The 18,444-nt window shown below is 40.5% G+C and overlaps 1 protein-coding gene across 1 annotated transcript; it reads right to left on the bottom strand.

The window, feature by feature from the left end:
* Positions 1 to 13,074: 13,074 nt before the first annotated feature.
* On the bottom strand, positions 13,075 to 16,156 carry LOC147625616 (lysM domain-containing GPI-anchored protein 1-like). Its single transcript, XM_086817134.1, has 5 exons — positions 15,380 to 16,156; positions 14,439 to 14,550; positions 13,666 to 13,833; positions 13,509 to 13,540; positions 13,075 to 13,413 (listed from the first exon to the last, which is right to left on the bottom strand). The coding sequence occupies exons 1-5, from the start codon at positions 16,053 to 16,055 to the stop codon at positions 13,151 to 13,153; spliced, it is 1,251 nt and encodes a 416-aa protein (XP_086673260.1). The 5' UTR covers positions 16,056 to 16,156; the 3' UTR covers positions 13,075 to 13,150.
* Between the last annotated feature and the right edge of the window lie 2,288 nt (positions 16,157 to 18,444).

The following is an 18,444-nucleotide window of genomic DNA, read 5'->3' as shown; positions in this document are numbered from 1 at the left end:
TCAAGTATGGAGAGCTCACATGAAGGCAACTCTCTGACAGCAAGCACAGAGAACATGGAGGAACTGTCACAAGAGAAGTATTTGAGTAAGAAGATGTTGGTTGAAGAGCGGTCTTTCAGAGCAAATAGAGAGAACAGTATGAGTAAGAAGAATCTGGCTGCAGAGAATTCTTTCAGAGCAAGTAGAGAGAACAGCTTGAACATGAAGAAGCTGGCTGAGGAGAGGTCTTTCAGAGCCAGTGAAGTGAAAATGGCATCGTCTGACGGTACAAGGGAAGAGATGAATAGTCTGCCCATATCACAGATGTAGAAGGCGGCATCTTCTTTTGCCAGAATGTATGTTGAACAGACATCTTTTCGAGCTAGCAAGGAAAACAGCTTGAATCTCAAGAAACAATTGGATTTGTAGAAGTTCTAGCCTCATCCGCACCACGGGCCATTGCAACATTTGTAATACTGGCTAGAGGACACCTAGCATGCTTAGTAGACATACCAGCACACAGAAAGCAACACACAGAGACATAGAAAGAAATACACACAGACACAAAACATACACAAAGAAAACACATAAATATAAACATACAAAAAGCAACACATAGACACAGAGTAACACATATAATCATAGCACCTGGCACCCTAACAAAAAAACATAGACACAAATCAACATGACCGACATAGACGCACACCCAAACTAATGAACTGCAATAGACACACATAGAGCACAAAGATAAAGGATAACAGATAGACAAAGAGAAAACAAGACCCAAATGACGTTATAAAGGCGCCTACTCACAAAGTGAGGTGCCAACTACCACACGACCCCACTCCCTTCCATGAATGCAACAAGATTCACTCACATAGCCAAGTACCAACCCATCATGACCAAGAGCACGAGCATGCAATGTGAGATGCCAAAGCACCCACCTATAAAGCAGCACGACCAAGACCATGCTACCTTCATACAACCCCACTCCCCCTCCATCACCAGCCTATAACCAGCTATAGTAGCACAAGGACACATAGGCCAAGCAATCCACATACACGAGATACATAGGCCTAGTGAACCTAGCGAGCATAGAGACCAATGCTAACCAAGACCGCATGACCACAAGTAACAACATGCAATTCCACTCTCCTCAAAACTAGAACATACAACAACGGAAGAAAAAAACCCACATGTTATGTTTATGCAACCTGACCGAACACCAAGAGATGCCCTAGGCCGAGGGAGCCATAGAGAGGCCTAGTAAGCACGAGCACGAGGTAGGCCGAGCAAACCACAGATGCCCATGAGCCTGAGGCATGCAAGAAGGCGGTGCCTTGAAAAGAGGAGCCCACTCCTCCTTATTATAGCTAAACTTTTATAGCCTCACCGCTTGGCACATTCTCCCTATTCTTTGTCCTTTGCTGCTGTACCCATGCCTACATTGCAATGGCATCTGCCATAATGCTTGATCTTTGGAAAGCTGTGGGCATTGCCAGTTTTACTTCCTAGCAAGCAATACTAGCAGTCTGATTACTGGCTTTTCTTCCAATTGCAGTACTGGTAGAGTTCCTAGCTTCTTTCTAGAAGGATCTAACATTTCAAACAGTTTTACTTACACACAAACAGTTATACTTCTAGGACTTAGTTACTAGTAAGTAAACTAGTATACACACACTAGTTCCAAAATTTCCTTTAACCTTAATAACATCTTTGGTACTATCTTTTCCATAGTGGGTTCATGTACCACCCTTGTTGCTCCTTTGCTTTGATGAAACCATCTTCTTGCAAAATAAAATCTTCAAGTGGGATTTGGATGTACCATTCTTCATTACATTGGCTTCATTGGTTGCATCTTTGTGGTTCTCCAATCCTTTCTCATGGTAGACACGCTTCATGCGTACATGTCTCCTTCCAATCATGCTAGTTTCCTTAGTCCAGCTACCACGAGGCTACACACCTATGTGTGAATAGCTTATGCATTTGCTTCTCAATATGCTTCTTGCTTTCACTTCATCATGATGCATAAATACATACACCAATGTGGACATTGATTTAGGAGAGGTCTTACCACTTGTTTATCAACACAAGGGCAGTGTCTAACTCCATTACAATATGGTTGATGACTTTCATGCATATGAGTTCATTAAAAATAAGTAAATTAGGATCGGATTTCATGCTTGATGCACCGATTTTGCTTGGTGTCAAAAATTGTGCATACCTTGCACTTTCCCAGCGAGAACGACAAAAATGATTTCTTCCTCCACTCGCTTTGAGCTTGAAAGAAATGAGAAAAAAACCTTTGTGTGCTGGAAAAACCTTAGAGCAAGAGGTTTAGGAAAAACCTCATAAAAAGGTTTAAAGAACCTTTAAAAGAAGCCTTTTTTTTCTTTAAAAAAAGACCTTTAAAAAAAACAAAGGTTTGTAACCTTTAAAAAATAGCCCTTCTTGAAAACGCCGTTGATGCGTCTTGCACGGCCGCTCGAAAGGTTTGTAACCTTTCAAAAAATTACCCTTCTTGAAAACGCCGTTGATGCATCTTGCACTGCCGCTCGATGATGAAGCGCTTGTTGCCTTGCTTGCTTTTTGCACAGTGTTGCTTTGAGTAATAGGGAGATCTCAGCACAAGATGATAAGCGGCAGCTTGTTGCTGTTGGATGGACGACGACGATCAGTAGAGCGACGGACGACGGTGGACGTTGACGATGTTATAGTTGCAGTAGACGGACAGTGTGACTGGCCGCTTCTGAGATGGACGGTTGTGTTTTGTTTTGACGTTGCGTTTTTTTTAATCTCTGTAAAAAAACGCGGCTGGTTTTGTTGTGGGGCTGGACCGCGGCTCCTCTGTATTAATGACGATTCGGCGCCTGTGTATTGATGGCTGCTCGGCGGGTGAAAAAACAGGCGGATACCTCTGTTGACTGCCAGCTTGGCTGATGTGCCACGTAAGCGCCACATCAGCCAGCAGCCCGAAATCTAGCTTCAGCCGCCCAATTGACCAGCCCGTTGGCGTCCTCCTTAAGCTTCTCTATGAGGAACGCATCTCGTCGCACGGCAGCCTTCGGCGTCAACAAGTAAAGCATGTACCACCTAAATCCACTATTTCGGTCTTGCATGCTCCACTTCGCATTGGATGTCACTTTGAGGAGGGGCTGGATCGCTAGTGAGAAAATACCGCCGCTCTTTATCTCCACAGTCATCGGATATCAGTTTTTTTTATTATTGAACATATTGCGTGCTATATCCAGCAGCGTTATAAGGACCTTGTCCTGGATCGCCCTCATCTCAAAGTGGTTTGTCAACCATAGTACATCCAATGCACAGGCGCCTCCCCTATCATGTGCTCCAATAGTTGCACCATCGTGGATTTGCCTGTACTGTGCCCAGATTGTACTTTCGGCTTGGCCATTCGCTTGATGATAGTAAGGGGAGGACTTCCTGTGGGTGGGTGACAAGGAACTCTTGTAAAATAAATTTGATTACTTCGTTGATGAAATGTGTTCCATTGTCGCTGACAAGCTCGAGAGGACACCCGAAGCGTGTGATTACAGACTTATGGAGAAATTTGGCTGTTGATCGAGCATCAGCTTTGCGGGTTGCGCGAGCTTCTACCCACTTGGTGCAGTAGTCCGTTTTGTTGGTAGCAACTATATATCTAGCTTGACTGTATTTGGCTGCCGGACTAATGGGTCCTATGAAGTCTGTGGCCCATTTTTCAAATGGCTGTAAGGACATGATGGGGTTCAAGGGCATGTGATTCTTAAAATGAGGGATTGATACGCTCTGGCATTCATCACATCGTTTGAATACTAAGCAGCATCAACCATTAAAGTGAGCTACCATAACCTAACTACTATGAGAACCTTACAAGCAGTGATGTCTATAGCAAAGTGCCCGCCAGCACAGGCAGAGTGAGCGTGTTCAAGGAGGAAGACATATTCGTCTTCCCGAACATGTCTTAGGATTTTGTCCTTGCCCTGCTTGTAAAGTTGACCCGTGATCAGTTGGTACGGGACTGCTATTTTAATTAAGTGGTGGGCATGATCCTTGTTGAGGAGAGGATCAACTGGTAAGCTAGTGGCTAAAAAGTGAGTCACTTCTTCACCCCATTTAGGAATTAGGCAAAGTTGGAACATGGCTGCATTTGGTAAATCATTGTCTACTCCCATTGGCAGTTTCCCATTGGGGATTCTTAACATGTGGTCTGCTAGAACATGCTGAGTGCCTTTTCTCATTGTAATAGTGAAATCAAACTCTAGCAAGATGAGCAGCCACCTGGTGATTCTGCCCATCATACAGGGCTTATTAACCAGGTACAACAGGGCTTGATGGTTTACGAAGAAGATAAACTTGGTCGCCAAAAGATAATGGGCGGAACTTCTTTACCGTGTAAACCATAGCTAATCCTTCTCTCTCAATTGTGATATAATTCCTCTCAGCTTCATTGAGTCGGCAAACACTGGCAAAAATAATGGGGAACATTAGGAAGTGAATGGGGTCTTCTTGGGCCCTTTAATTTGCCCCAGCCTAATCAAGGTGATTAAGGAATAGCCAAATGGGGGGTTGCCATGTGGACTGAAATGTTGGGTTTTTAAGAGAGGTGTAAGAGTGGTCAAAGGGTGCACTTTTTCCCCCAAAAAGGGGGGGGGGGGGGGGGGGGCAATTTTACAATTTTCGGACCTCCATAACTTCTACATACAAGCTCCGATTTGAGCGGAGATTACAGATCCGTGATCTACGCATCAAGAGCTTTCCATAGATATGTTACATGATATGGTTTTATCCGCTAGATTTTAAATTCCATTTTCCCCCCAAAATTCAAATTCGAATAAAGTAGCCATTTTGAAGCTTCTAATTAGAAAACGTTTCTTCTTAAGAGAAAAGGTTTGACTCCCTTAAACTGCCAAATAAAAGGGCCCAAGAAGCCTTCCATTGAGGTCCTAATGGTCCATCTTGTGTTCGCCGACAGCCTATAGAAAATGCTGAGGCATCAATATGGTCATGGGTGATGAGATCCCAGTTGGGGGATCTAAGGATTGGAGCGCTTGTTGTTGCCAAGGCTTTTTTGAGTATAGTGTAAGCTCTGTGGCATTCTTATGTCCACTCAAAAACTATAAGGAGTCCATCAATATCAGCATACATAAAAATGAATCACTGATAATAGCCAACATGCCCCATGAAGTGCTGAACTCCCTTGAAGTTGGTAGGTGGCGGTAGCTTGAGAATGAGCGGCACTTTGCTGTTGTCAATTGATATTCCTTCTGTTACCTAGAGATGATGTGTCCAAGGATCACTCCGTGTGTCGAGCCCAAAATTGGCATTTAGGAGGGTTCAGTGAGATGCGATGTAGTTTGCATCACTCTAACACCTTAGGCAAACATGAGAGGTGCTCCTTCCAAGAAGAATCGACACATAGGTCGTCCATGAAGACTTCTAGGAATTTCCAGAGATATTCCTTGAAGGCCGTATACATTAAGCATTGGAAGGTTCTGGGTGCATTGGTCAACCCAAAGGGCATGACTTTATATGTGTAAGTACCCCATATAGTAGCAAAAGTAGTTTTGTGCTGGTCCTTAGGGTCGATCAACACTTGGTTATATCCTGAGAATCCATCTAGAAAGCTGTAGGCTTCCTTTCCCACTACTCTTTCTAACACATGTTGAGTGAATGGTAAAGGATAGTGGTCCCTTATGGTGGTGGTATTAACCTTTTTAAGGTTGACGCACACCCTGACTTTTTTGTTTTTCTTGGGCACTATCACGATCGGCGATACCCATTCCGTATGTTCAATTTCATACATGAATCCGGCATCGATAAGTCTTTCAATCTCTTTGCGGACCATCTTGTAATATTTGGGGTTCATTGGGTAAGCTCGTTGCTTGACTGGCCTAGCTCCATCAACCATGGGAATGGTGTGTTGTACCACTTCTGGGGGTGCACCCTTTATATACTTCCAAGCGAAGCAGTCCTAGAATTCAGTTAAGAGAGTAATGATCTCTACTTCTTCTTCCTTTGAAAGGAGTTGAGGCACTCTCCGACCTATTCCTGGTGGGACACTCAGCTACTCGGTGAGGTTCACCACAATCATAACACACTAATATGAAAAGAATTATGAATTCTCCAATGAGAAGGAAGTGAGAGCCTATATGCTAGGTCATTAATCTTATGAGTAATAGCTCGCACCATATCGCCGCCATCACGCCAAACTCATGTATACCCTTAGCAGAAACTATATGCCCCAAATACTCAATCTCACTCGGGAAGAAACTACTCTTTTCGGGATTAATGTTAAGTTCATTTTCCTTGAGCAAATTAAATACAATTTCCAAGTGTTTTTCGTGCTCTTCTTCAGATTTACTAAAAACTAAGATATCATCGAAAAAGACAGTCACAAAGTTTTGATGTTCAAGAAAGATTCTATTCATCATACGACTAAAAGTCACAGGAGCATTAGTAAGACCGAATGGCATTACTAAAAACTCAAAGTGACCAATCTGAGTTCTAAAAGCAGTCTTATAGATATCTTGCTCGGCCATTCTTACTTGATGATATCTAGATTTTAGGTCAATTTTACTAAAGACGCTGGCTCCTCTTAATTTATCAAGTAGATCATCAACTCTAGGAATCGGAAATCTATTCTTGATAGTATCCTTGTTGAGAACCCTGTAGTCTACACATACGATAAGTACCATTTATCTTTTTTATTAGAAGAATTGGTGCTCCATATGGTGAACTACTTGGTCTAATAAGTCCCTGAGAAAGTAATTCCTCAATTTGAGTCTGAATTTCTCTTTGCTCAAGAGGGTTAACTCTATAAGGTGCTCTACACAACCTGGAATAATATCTATGTGATGATCTTCACGACATGATCTAGGGAGTCCAGGAGGTAACTCATTGAGAAAATAGTGAGAGAATTTGAAAATGAAAGAGTCATGGGATGCATCCCTAGGACGTGGTTCTTAAGCACTAAGCTGGTTAACCAAAATTAGAAAAGTTTTCTTCCTCTTTCTCAAAGCCCTTTTTGCTTGAGTATGGCTCAAAAGTGGTTGGTCCTTACCCTCAAAAATTCCTTGCAGATAAACATTCTTTCCATGATGCATAAAAGACATTATGTGCTTTGCATAATCAATTTGTGGTGTGTACTCATGTCGAAAAGGCATTCCCAAAATCATGTCAATTCCATACAAAGGTGCTACTAAGACAGTATGTTGATTCAAAATTATGCAATGAAAAAGAAAGATTCTTTACTTTCTTAGTGCAATTATACTTTTGATTTTGAAAAGCAGCCTTTACTTTAAAACGAGAAGGAATCATGTCAAGATGAAGAGCATGTGCAAGACATTCAGAAATAAAATCGTGTGTGCTACCATCATCATTCAAGATTGTGATTTCTTTATCTTGAATTTTTTCCTTCATTTTAAGTAAAGTATATGGTGAAAAAGAATAAGGATCAAGTTTAGAAGTACCTTCTTGATCAGATTTACCATTGAACTCGTTACCATCAGACTCTGGCTCGTAGTCGTCGTTCGTAAGCATCATCGTCGTCTCCATTGCCAGTGTCTTCATCTCCATCCACCATGTTAAGCCGTGCCATTGGCTTCTTATTGTTGTTGTTGTTGTTGTTGTTGTTGTATTGCTGGCTTCTTTCATCTTGACCCTTGTTAAAAGGTCGCTTGAATGAAGAATGCTTTGTCAAAACCACTAGAAGATGTCGAATCTTTGGAGAATTTAGAAGTACGATTCTCCTGTTGGAACCTGGGCATACCATTTTTCTTTTCACAGTTTAAAGCAAAAGATTTAGTAGAGGAAAGTGAATGAGGACGAAACATATTAACCTCCGCTCTAATCTTTGGATCCAATCTTGAGATGAACTTCCTTTTAAGATGCTTTTCATGCACTTTTTCTATAGATTGCATTTGTATGAGAGCATTCCAAAAATTTTCACTATAGGTATGAACATCCTCTCCTTTCAATTGCCTAAGAGTATCCCAATGCTGTCGAGCTTTAGCCTTGTACTAAGGAGGTACAAAATGTCTCTTAATTTTATGGTAAAAATCCTCCCAAGTATGAGGTTTATACCTACCATTCTTGGTAGCAATCCACCATAAAGGAGCATTCTGAATCAAGTGATTCGCATCACACTTGACCTTGTCTTTCTCAAAAAAATTCTCTCCCAAAAAATAGTCATCGAATTGGCTAATCTAAGCCAAAAGAATGCGTGCATCCTTCTTTCCATCAAAATTCTGAAAAGAAAAAGCTTTGTGACTAATGCGAGATTCTCTTCGAGCCGTTTGAGCATCTAGAGTTGCTTTCACGGTTCGAAGAATAGAATCTTCATCACTATCGCCTTCAATGTCATGCTTATGCTTCTTACGTGATTTCAATTGATCTTCTAATGCAAGTCTATGAGTTCGTACATTGACCAATTGTGCTTGCAAAGCTGTGAGTTGCTCTTGAATAGACGGAAGTGCAAGTAGATCAGCCTGCTATAAAGAAATAAAATATAGGAAAAAGTTAGAAATACTTATATGATTTTTCGTTCGTGGTAATGATTTTGAAGATCTTGAATCTCGTGGCAATTAGAAGAGCGGTGTGGCCATCCAATGCAATCACCAAAGTGTTTGAAGTAGTCTCGAAGCGTCAAAAGGTCGTCCGGTAGAAAAATATTGAGAATCGAGAGTAAATTTAAGCTTTGGGAAGGCGTAAAATGACCAAATTTGAAAATCCCACAACTTTGAATTGCTGTAATTTTTTGAGCCGAACCAAAATAAGAAACTGAAAGTATTTCCAGTTCAAAGCCGAGCCAAATTCGGGCTGATTTTGATGAAGTTTTGGCTTGAAGAAGCTTTGTGCATGAATCTCCTCTTATCTTTTTAGACCTTTTTGAGTAAAGCCAATTTGTAATTTTTCTCCACCCTTGAATTTTGCAGACTTCTCTACACCGTTGCAAATTCAAAAGCTTGGATCTTCCATGAAACTTCTCAGACAGGGTATAGGATTTGTGCAAGAGATTCTGCTGGATGCATTTGACAGAACAGATCTTTGAACCAGCTGCAAAATTTTGAGCAAATTTTTCTCCAAGAAGTTGATGTGCCACGCGCTAGCCTGACGGGCGGGAATTACAGCCAGCGTGTAGAAAAGTTAAGGTAAGCTTTGTACTATGCTTTGCTTTGAGCCTTGGATAAAGCTTTTATCCATTGGATTTTTCTTTGATGTAACTTGAAGAAAAGACCTTGAACCAAGCCTACAATTCCCTTTCAATTTTTTGAATTTTTCTTCTTTCACAGAAACCAAAAAATTGTACGTACCTGCTCTCTTTCTTTTGCAAGCCTTCTTCCCTTTGATTTTTCGCAATATTTTTCACCTTGTCTCCCCCCTTTGCTCTGATACCACTGATACCACTAGGATCAGGGCGAGACACACCGTCCAACCAAAAACCAACTAGTTCATCTCTTCAATTAAATTACCATAACCAAAATATCAATAAATAACATAAAAACATAACATAGCATAAAGAAACAAGAGAGACTTATTAGGTGCAATCTATCCTCCCTCAAGAAGTGTCGACTTCCTTCCACTTCTTGAGTATTTATGCTTTATTATTCAAAAATAGCACATAAGCCAAAAATAGATGCACGCTTATGCATGGGCTTGCCCTTTACAAAAAGTGGGGTTGCTTTTAACACAAGATTAGCTAAAGTGTTCCTATCTAAACATAAATGATATTTACAAAAGAACCCCAAGAGCTAATTCACGTGCAAATAAATAAATCCACGCCCAATATAACAAAAGTGGGCGGCTCAATAGGTCCATGCTCGAATACATCAAAATGGGCGACCAAATACAAAACCTCATAGTAAACACTACGGCAAAAATATCAAAATGAGAAACCATTCGGTAATAGCTTGCACCATATCGCCGCCATCACACCAAACTCACCAACCTACAAGGTTGTCCATTCAAACACACTACGAGTTAGCAACACATGCCACAAGTCCACGACAACACATAAGTAATAAATCCACACTTAGTTCCAGCTATCCCTAATTTCATATGTCCTACACATGGAATATTTGGAATCACCTAAGTGCCATGCTTTGAACATAGTGGTAAGTAGGCATCCCCAATTAACCCCAGAAGGATGGACGGACAAACCGTGACAATAGTCATCTACCTGCTGTCTGCTGCAAGGAAGAAATTGCAACCGCATAGGGGAGTGAGAAGCCACTCAAGCGGCTTGCAAAGGTGCTGAGTAAGAAACAAGCAGAGAGTCTCGCGCACACTACACACGCTCCAACGAGTTCAACAAAGCCTTAACATCTTGGTGGAACCAATTGAACCACCCTCTCTTCCACATGAATCCGAGAAGATTCTTGGATTTAGAGATCGGAACAGGAGGCATACTGTGTATCGAGAAGCACTTGTAATGTTGGACAAAGACGAGGAAGCGTCCTCTTGGGAATGCATAAGTGTGATTACCAAAAACTATCTTGAATTTGTTTTTCCGAATGAAAACTCTTCTTAAGGGGGAGGTAATGTCATGTAGCTTGTAACATGTTACGTAGGGCTCGACTAGACATGGAGCCCGATCGTTGGAGAGCAATCGACGAGTGTCCAAGGCTCAGTGGTGAGGCGCCTAGGTTGGAGGACCACGGGCGACCGTGCAAGCATGGGTAGGTAAGGCCACTACATAAGCCCAGTAGTCTGGAGCTTATCCACATTCCTCTATGGTTGGGTGGTGAACAAGAGCTCTATCTCCTCTCCAGCTATGGTGGATGCGTAACAAAGACTATCTAATTTGGATGAGTAACTTTTGCTAATAGAGTTTCCTTACAATAGTGCTAAGCATCCTACTGCTAAGACAAGTCCTTTTATGCTAATGTACAACTATCACAGTAGAGCCCCATGGATGATTAGCTAAGAGAAAGCTTGAGTTGGCATTGCAACTAATTTCTTCCAATAGTAGTAAGAGATATGAGGGTTTGCAGCATACACAGTGCACAAGAAAGAGCATAATTTTATGCTAAACCAAAGTGACCAGCTTGAATCTTGGAAGAAGGCCAATGGATTTACTTGAGGATTCCAAAATATTCTTAGGTAATAAAGACACAAAATTCAATACGTTATCTTTGAGATATTTGAGACCTTTTTTTGAACTTCAAAAAGATTCAAAGATTCATGGGATGCTTTACAAATTACACCTCCTGGGTGGACGCCCATACGGAGCATGTATGTATTTTGTCTTTCATGTTGGTATACTAAAAGAGTTTATGTGTACAAGAGATAGCTTGATGTTTCTAACTAGGAGCTTGCGTCACTTGAGGATCTATCTGTTTATATTCCTCATGAGACGATTGCGGTTGGTGATTATAGGGAACAAATCCTTATAAATAAGTCAGCTTCTGAGTGAATGATTAAATGGAGAGTGCCTGCACATGAAGTTCTTATTGTTTTTGTGTAGATGACCATACATTGCAAATTCTTGGATATGTTTCACTTGTATGTTTATGCCTTTTGTATGGATCTTGGGTGAACACATAGGTAAGTGGAGTTCTTACTTGGGGTGTTCCATGTAGGGTATAACACATTATGTTACAACTTAAGCAACACATTGAAAGAGAGATTCTGAATCAAGATAACCTTTTGTAGGCTTTAAAGTGATATTAATTGCAACTTATAGATTTAAACAATAAATAAGGGTGTCTCGAAAAGGTGTAAGTGCATGGCAAACTTTATGACAATGTCTTCGGACTTTGGTAAAAGAGAGAGAAACACTTGTAAGGAAATACGGCTCACTTAAATGGTTAATCAAAATATGTATGTACCTTTTTATCATACTTTTAGGAAATCTATCTATATCAGGTAGAGGGCCTCTTGGTGAGAAAGAAGTTATGCATCACGAAAGGCTGATATAGCCACATCAATTTCACATGTTTCACTTGATTTTTTTTTATATAAGGTATATCACATATGTTGCAACTTAAATAAACAATCTAGAGAGATATTTGGACCAAGACTACCTTTTATAGGTAAATATTTAAGTGATGTTATTTCAACTGTTAATTATAACCAAAAATAAGAGTGACTATAAAAGGTTTCAAAAGTACAATGGTAATGTCTATGACAAAGCTAACAGGTTTTGGCAAAAAATATAAACAATTGTAATGAAAATGGGCTCAATGGTTAGTCAAATTAATTGTCATTTTTAATCCTACTTCTAGGAAATCTATTTACCTCAAGTATAGGGTTTCTTGGAGGAAGAGAAGTTATACATTAGGATAAAGATGCCAACATAATTTCATCAATTCCTTATGTTTCACTTGATTCTATTCTCTTACATTAGTGATTTTTAGATGTAAGGTAAATTGCATTATGTTACAACTTAAACCACATGTATGAGAGATAAATTCTGAACCAAGACTACTTTTGATAGGTTTTCAAGTGATGTTATTTCAATTATTAGACACTTACACATCCAAACTAGAAAGACGGGTGATTGGCAAAGGTTTGGGAAGTGCATGGTAAAGTTTATGTCAAAGCTGTTGGGCTTTAGCCGAGGAAATATAGATACTTATAATGAAAATGTGCTCATTTGAATGGTTAGTCAAAATGATTATCACTTTTCTTTTTCTTACTTTTAGGAAATCTATCTATCTCACGGAGACGGCCTCGAGGTGTAAGATATACATTAGGATAGAGAGGAGGCCAACATAACCACATCATTATCTTATGTTTCACTTGATTTTTACTCTCTTACATTATTGATTCCTATATGTAAAGGCACACTACATTTCATTTCAATGTAAAGAACATATGTTAAACAAAATATTCAAAAGAGATTTTGTTTGAAGCAAGTTAACTTTTTGTAGCTGTGCAAGTGATCTGATTTCATCTATTAGTTACTCACACATCCAAACCAGAAATAAGGATGCCTAGAAAAGGTTTGGGAAAATCGGCTCACTTGTCTCTCTATTTAACTTACAATTAGGATATCTATTATATGTGGGGGCAAATATTTAACTAGTTAAAAAAACGTTGTTTTTGCTTAATGTGGATGTGGATAGCAAAAATAATGTGGACGAAGTTAATGTGGATAGCAAAGTAACTCACTTTATTTTATAGAGTAGGTCAATATGAACAAACAAAAAAAAAAGGCAGAAATTTTGGTCTACAAGGTCAACGAGGGCACCCACAAGCCAAGGCCAAGAAGAACAAGAAGGCACCAGCACCTGCAAGAGAAGAAAGCCTCCCCAAAAACAAGACGTGGCGCTGAGTTGGGAGTTGTGGTGGCATTCGTGCTTGTGGATGATGATGGAGTGGAGGCTATAGAAGATGGTGGCGGTGATGTTGTCGTAGGAGTTGAAGGGGAACCCAGAGGCGAAGCCACAAGGCCTGTTGGTGGTTTGTAGAAAGCCTCCGGTGGTGGGGGAGCTGCCACAGAACATTCAATCTCCTTTCAACACCATGATCTACACACACACACACACACACAACCCCACTGGACATATAAGGTAACCTCTTCATACCTGGACATCTAGGGTCAACTTCCGTCTCCAACCTTCATCGCCCCATGTCGAACATTCAACATTTAGTGTGTTTGATTAAAGCGAGGCCATCATGATAATAATCAAAAGTTAAAGGTTCAATACTCATGAATTTTGAAGAAAAGTAATGGTTTCTTACTTGGACATAATGCCTGATTCGTTGTAGCCCCTGTACACACAAGATTGCACAGAGCATCCTTGGCTCTTTTGGGAAGCAGTGGAGTCGCCCAAGGTTAGGTTTGAGCTTGCGCAAGCCATCTTTGAGCAAGAGACCCCAATTGATGAAGGGGTTGGGATGCAATGCAACCTTCCATGACCATCAAGCTCATTAGTGCTAACCCTAGTGTCTAATCACACTTCTTAATCATAACAACCAAACTGATTCTAATGACCAAGCCTCTACTCATATATCAACCACCGTTCTTATTAGTGCTGATTTTAATAATCACACGACTCTAGCCCACAACCATGCTACTTTATGTGACCATAAATCTATTTACATAAAAATCATGCTAATTGAAATGCTCAAGAGTCCAAGAACCACCATAACCATCATATTCACTAGTGCTAATTCAGAGTCTAATCACGCTCCTTGATCATACTACTAATCATGCTTTCTCTCTAATAATCAAAGGGCTTTCTCACATCAGTCATCATGCATTTTATTAATGCTAATTCTAAAGATAAAGATATTAGGTCAAGACTCTGATGAGAAGTGTAAATCCTGCAACTGGCACTCCCTCTTACGACTAAGTGCCTAACCACACTTTTTAATAGTAATCCAGTAATGCCGGTTAGTGATTATTCTCTAAATGATGCATATAAGCGCTGCTGCTTATAAAACTTAGCCCATAATGACACCGATTAACCTTAATGATCGTGATTAAGAGACTTTGTTAATGGTAAACCTACGTGCCATTGCTGCAGCTGCACTGCACACAGTTGTTGGCGGTGAGCTGGTAAGTCCCCTCGACGACAGTGAGATTTTTATCAAGGGCATGTGTGGAGAAATTGACTTGACATACTGCAAATGCCCATACAAAATTACATGCTCAAAAATGAGACAGAGAGAAAGAGACAAAAAATAAAAATAAAAAAAATCAAATGATTAACACGTGCCAATATATATATGTGATTAACCGAGGTAATGATTATTCAAAGCTTTTTCCGTGTACTCTGATCACTTTAAAAAAAGTGACATTTTCTCCCCCAATTAATACCTACTTCAAACCCATGTGTTGAAACCGACCCTTTCCTCTGTCACGATGACTTTGAAAAAACCTAATCACCTTCACTAAGCTCATCTGCATTACCTCTAATCACAGGATTAAAGGGGAGCTAATCCAATTACATGGTTTCATGAAGATTGCTACTACCTTCTTTTAATCTTTAGTAGAATTTCAACAATTGAGGAGCTTCAAATTTTGAGAGACACGTGTTACGGTTTAATTGAAGAATGTGTTTTTTTTTTCCTGAATCGCACTCGTAACGCATTTCTATAGTTGTGGGTAAATTTACTAAAGTCCATTAATTAATACTTTCGATAAAGGGTGGGAAAAAAATCACTTTCTTCGACTCACTAAACATCAATAATTTCATTTTGATTGAGCTTAATTCTTTAGACACGATTAAGCAAAGGTTGTACTTTTAGGTAGGCTTAGGCAGAAATCATGTATAATTAAGCTTGATTATACATGATATCAGCGTAAGCGTGCCTAAAATTGCTCAGAAGACATGTATAATTAAGCTTAATTGTACATGGTTTTCTGCCTGTACCTTCCTAAAATTACAACCTTTGCTAAGCTTAATACTTTGTTTGATTGTAGGGTTAAGACATTAGGAAGTCGAATGACCTGGGAGGGGGACGAAGAGGACGTCGGTGGGCGTCAAGGCGCTGCCGTTAATGAGGCCGTTAACCTTCTGCAGCTGGGACACAGTGGTGTTGTACTGGCCGGAAATGCTCGAGAGGCTGTCGTCGGTTTGGATCTGGTAAGACAAAAGCTCTGCAGGGCGGCCCTCATCTTTAGCATTGCTGCAGCCACAGGGTATAGGTATCCGAAAAACTTGCTCCGGAAAAATCAAATTAGGATTAGAAATATTATTAGCCATCGCAATCTCTTGATAAGTGACCAGATTAGAGTAGTAAGCTTGGGCTATCTTGGAAAGTGAGTCCAATTTCTCCACTGTGTAATTCGTTGAGGTCACCGCACGTGTGCCATTCATGCACCCACACGTTTGGGGTATCCTGTACACCTTCCCGGCAGGCACCACCACCGTCTCTAGGCCCTGCAGGGAGAGATTGAAGTCATTGGGTCCTAATAGAGAGGTGTAGTCTAGTGAAAAGAGAGAGGCTATCTCAGAGAGGAGCAGATTGTTTGAAGGCACATAACCCACCATAGCTTGGCATGCTGGGCTTGCTGTGGTGCAAGCCTGTGGTGTAATGGCATCACCTGACACTATGGGCACCCTCAAGGTAAGCAATGGCATAGACAGGAAGAAGAAGAAGGTGAGCATGTGGAAAAGCTCCATTGCTGTGGTCCCTTGGGCTGAGCTTGTAGACTGGATGTGGGATTAGGCGACAAAATGGAGCGAATGAGCTCGAATTTATTGTCATGAGCTCCCAATCTTACACGGCAGCTGTGGGTACTTTCAGGGAAGCTACCAACACCCACCGCAAAGCGGGACGGGAACGTGTGAATCCGGACAAGTGTGAAAGAAGAATAAGGGACATTCGTGGTCTTCACTCTTGACTCTAGCTACTGGTGTCTTGATCCTTTCTCAAACTTTGCCTCATGACTTTTCCACGCTACCTTCAAACTTGCAAGCTGGAACTTGAGGATTTTCGGTCCTTTAGACAAAATCTCAACCGTTTTTTCTCAATTTGAGTCGTAAATATTTCACTTTTTTTGACATTGATGTGGACATACTACGAGGCCGGGGCTTCTGTTGTTGTCCTTAGGTGGTGCTCCCACACCGCGGTTTCGTTTAACGAAGCCCACATTACATGCAAGGAAAATTCAAGAATGGAGAAAAATAAACACTCCACATCGCCTTTTTGAACTAGCTTTTCCAACACCACCATTTTTGGCGGAGTTCAGATTTGCTAGCTTCGTTATTAGTAGAGACACATTGAATGCAGCAGCCCCTTGAGGGATCTCCCTCTTGCTAGGCACTCACGCTTTAGTTTTCATGGTCATGTCATGAGTGCTCATGACTTAAGATATGAACAAGTGGGAGAAACACATTACACTACCTACCACAATGTTTAGGAAATTATTCTTTGAGGGACTTATATCACAAAGTGAACCATGATTTTGATTAATCTTTTTCTTCATATTTTAATTTAAATAGAATTAAACCTTCATAAATTTTAAGATTCCTTCTCCCATCAATTGGCTAAGTTGAACCTATCTTTTTCCGAACCTTGGCATACCACTATCCACGACTCCATAGAAGATAGGTTCCCTTTAACCTAGAGTTGGTTCAAATTTTAAGAAAACATGTGGGAGAAAAGAGAAATAACATCTAGTTTTAATTATAGTTACTTGTTTAAAGTTGCCAATTCATGTTCAACCCATGGTGAAAAAGATTGATGTAAGGTTCAAAAAGAAAAGTAGCTACTCTTAACTCATTTGCCATTTCATTTTTCTTCACTTGTTGTGTCTGTGTTTCCTATGTAATGACATTGAAGTTATTCTTTGCATTGTGGTCTTTCCCTCCTCTTCCCCACCCCCCCCTCCTCCTCTCGGTGACCTCGCACCCCCAAAGCCAAAAAGGAGATTGTATTTTGTCTATTTTGCATGTGTGGATGCAAGTGGTTTGGGGCATGTGCTTAGATCAATTTGCTTATTCTCACGTAGTTATTTGTACATGTGTAGCGCACTACGAATACTACGAATGTGTGTGTGTGTGTGTGTGTGTGTGTGTGTGTGTGAGAGAGAGAGAGAGAGAGAGAGAGAGAGAGAGAGAGAGAGAGAGCATGCTTACATATGTATGTGTGCCCTCCTCTTCGTATGTGTGCACGCATGTGTGTGTATTAGAGAGGTGTGTCATCTAATAAAAGGTTTTTAAAAAAAGAACAAAAAAGCTAAAAAGGGCTAGGACTCAAGAAGTATCACCAAGGCCTACCCATGGCAAGCCAAAAAGCTAGCGTTAATAACCTAAGGGGAGGGCTCATAGGTCATGATGATCTTGAAAATAAAACCTTATGAAGGGGAAATGTTCCTTCTTTATTAGTCGCCAGGGGGGTGGTGTGGGGAGGGGAGGGGGGATAGAGAGAGGGGGATGTGTCATCATTTTTGTGATATGGTCACCCAAAGGACTTGCACGCTCAAATGGAAAGTTGTGTTTTGAACTTGGAGTCTTAGAATCATTCCCAAACTCATGTTCTGCAAAATAACACACTCTAAGGTTCATGTAGTCTTAAAAAGATATGGATTCCATGAGCCCAATGTTTTGAATTGGAGATTAGTCAATTTTGTAATCAATTGTTTTTTAAAGTGCCTCTTATCTTTTGATCTAAAAAACATTAGGTTTAAAAAATAATGTGTTAGGCTGCAATTAAAGAAAAATTTTCTTTACACATTCTCTCCCAAGGCTATAGCATTCAAAAAGCATTATCAATGGGAGTGCTTGGATTGGTTTACTTGTTTCTTATGGAGGAATTTGAACATGTGCTATTTCATGTGTGTGTGTGTGTGTGTGTGTGTGTGTGTGTGTGTGTGTGTGTGAGAGAGAGAGAGAGAGAGAGAGAGAGAGAGAGAGAGGTAGGTATGATCTTCCCATAAAAGTTCTTTTTATTTCCTTGGAAATACGCATTGACTAAAAATTATCCCTAAGGGCTAATCTAGCTCTAACATAAGAGGGATCATGAGTCATGAGGATATCACAAAGAGAACTTAAAAAGGGGAAGGTTTTA

Source organism: Cibotium barometz, chromosome 23, assembly GCF_041138505.1.
Source record: "Cibotium barometz isolate CiBa-2024 chromosome 23, ASM4113850v1, whole genome shotgun sequence".
Taxonomy (NCBI): Eukaryota; Viridiplantae; Streptophyta; class Polypodiopsida; order Cyatheales; family Cibotiaceae; genus Cibotium; species Cibotium barometz.
Note: the sequence above shows the minus strand (reverse complement) of the source record. Positions and strands in the feature narration are given on the sequence as shown.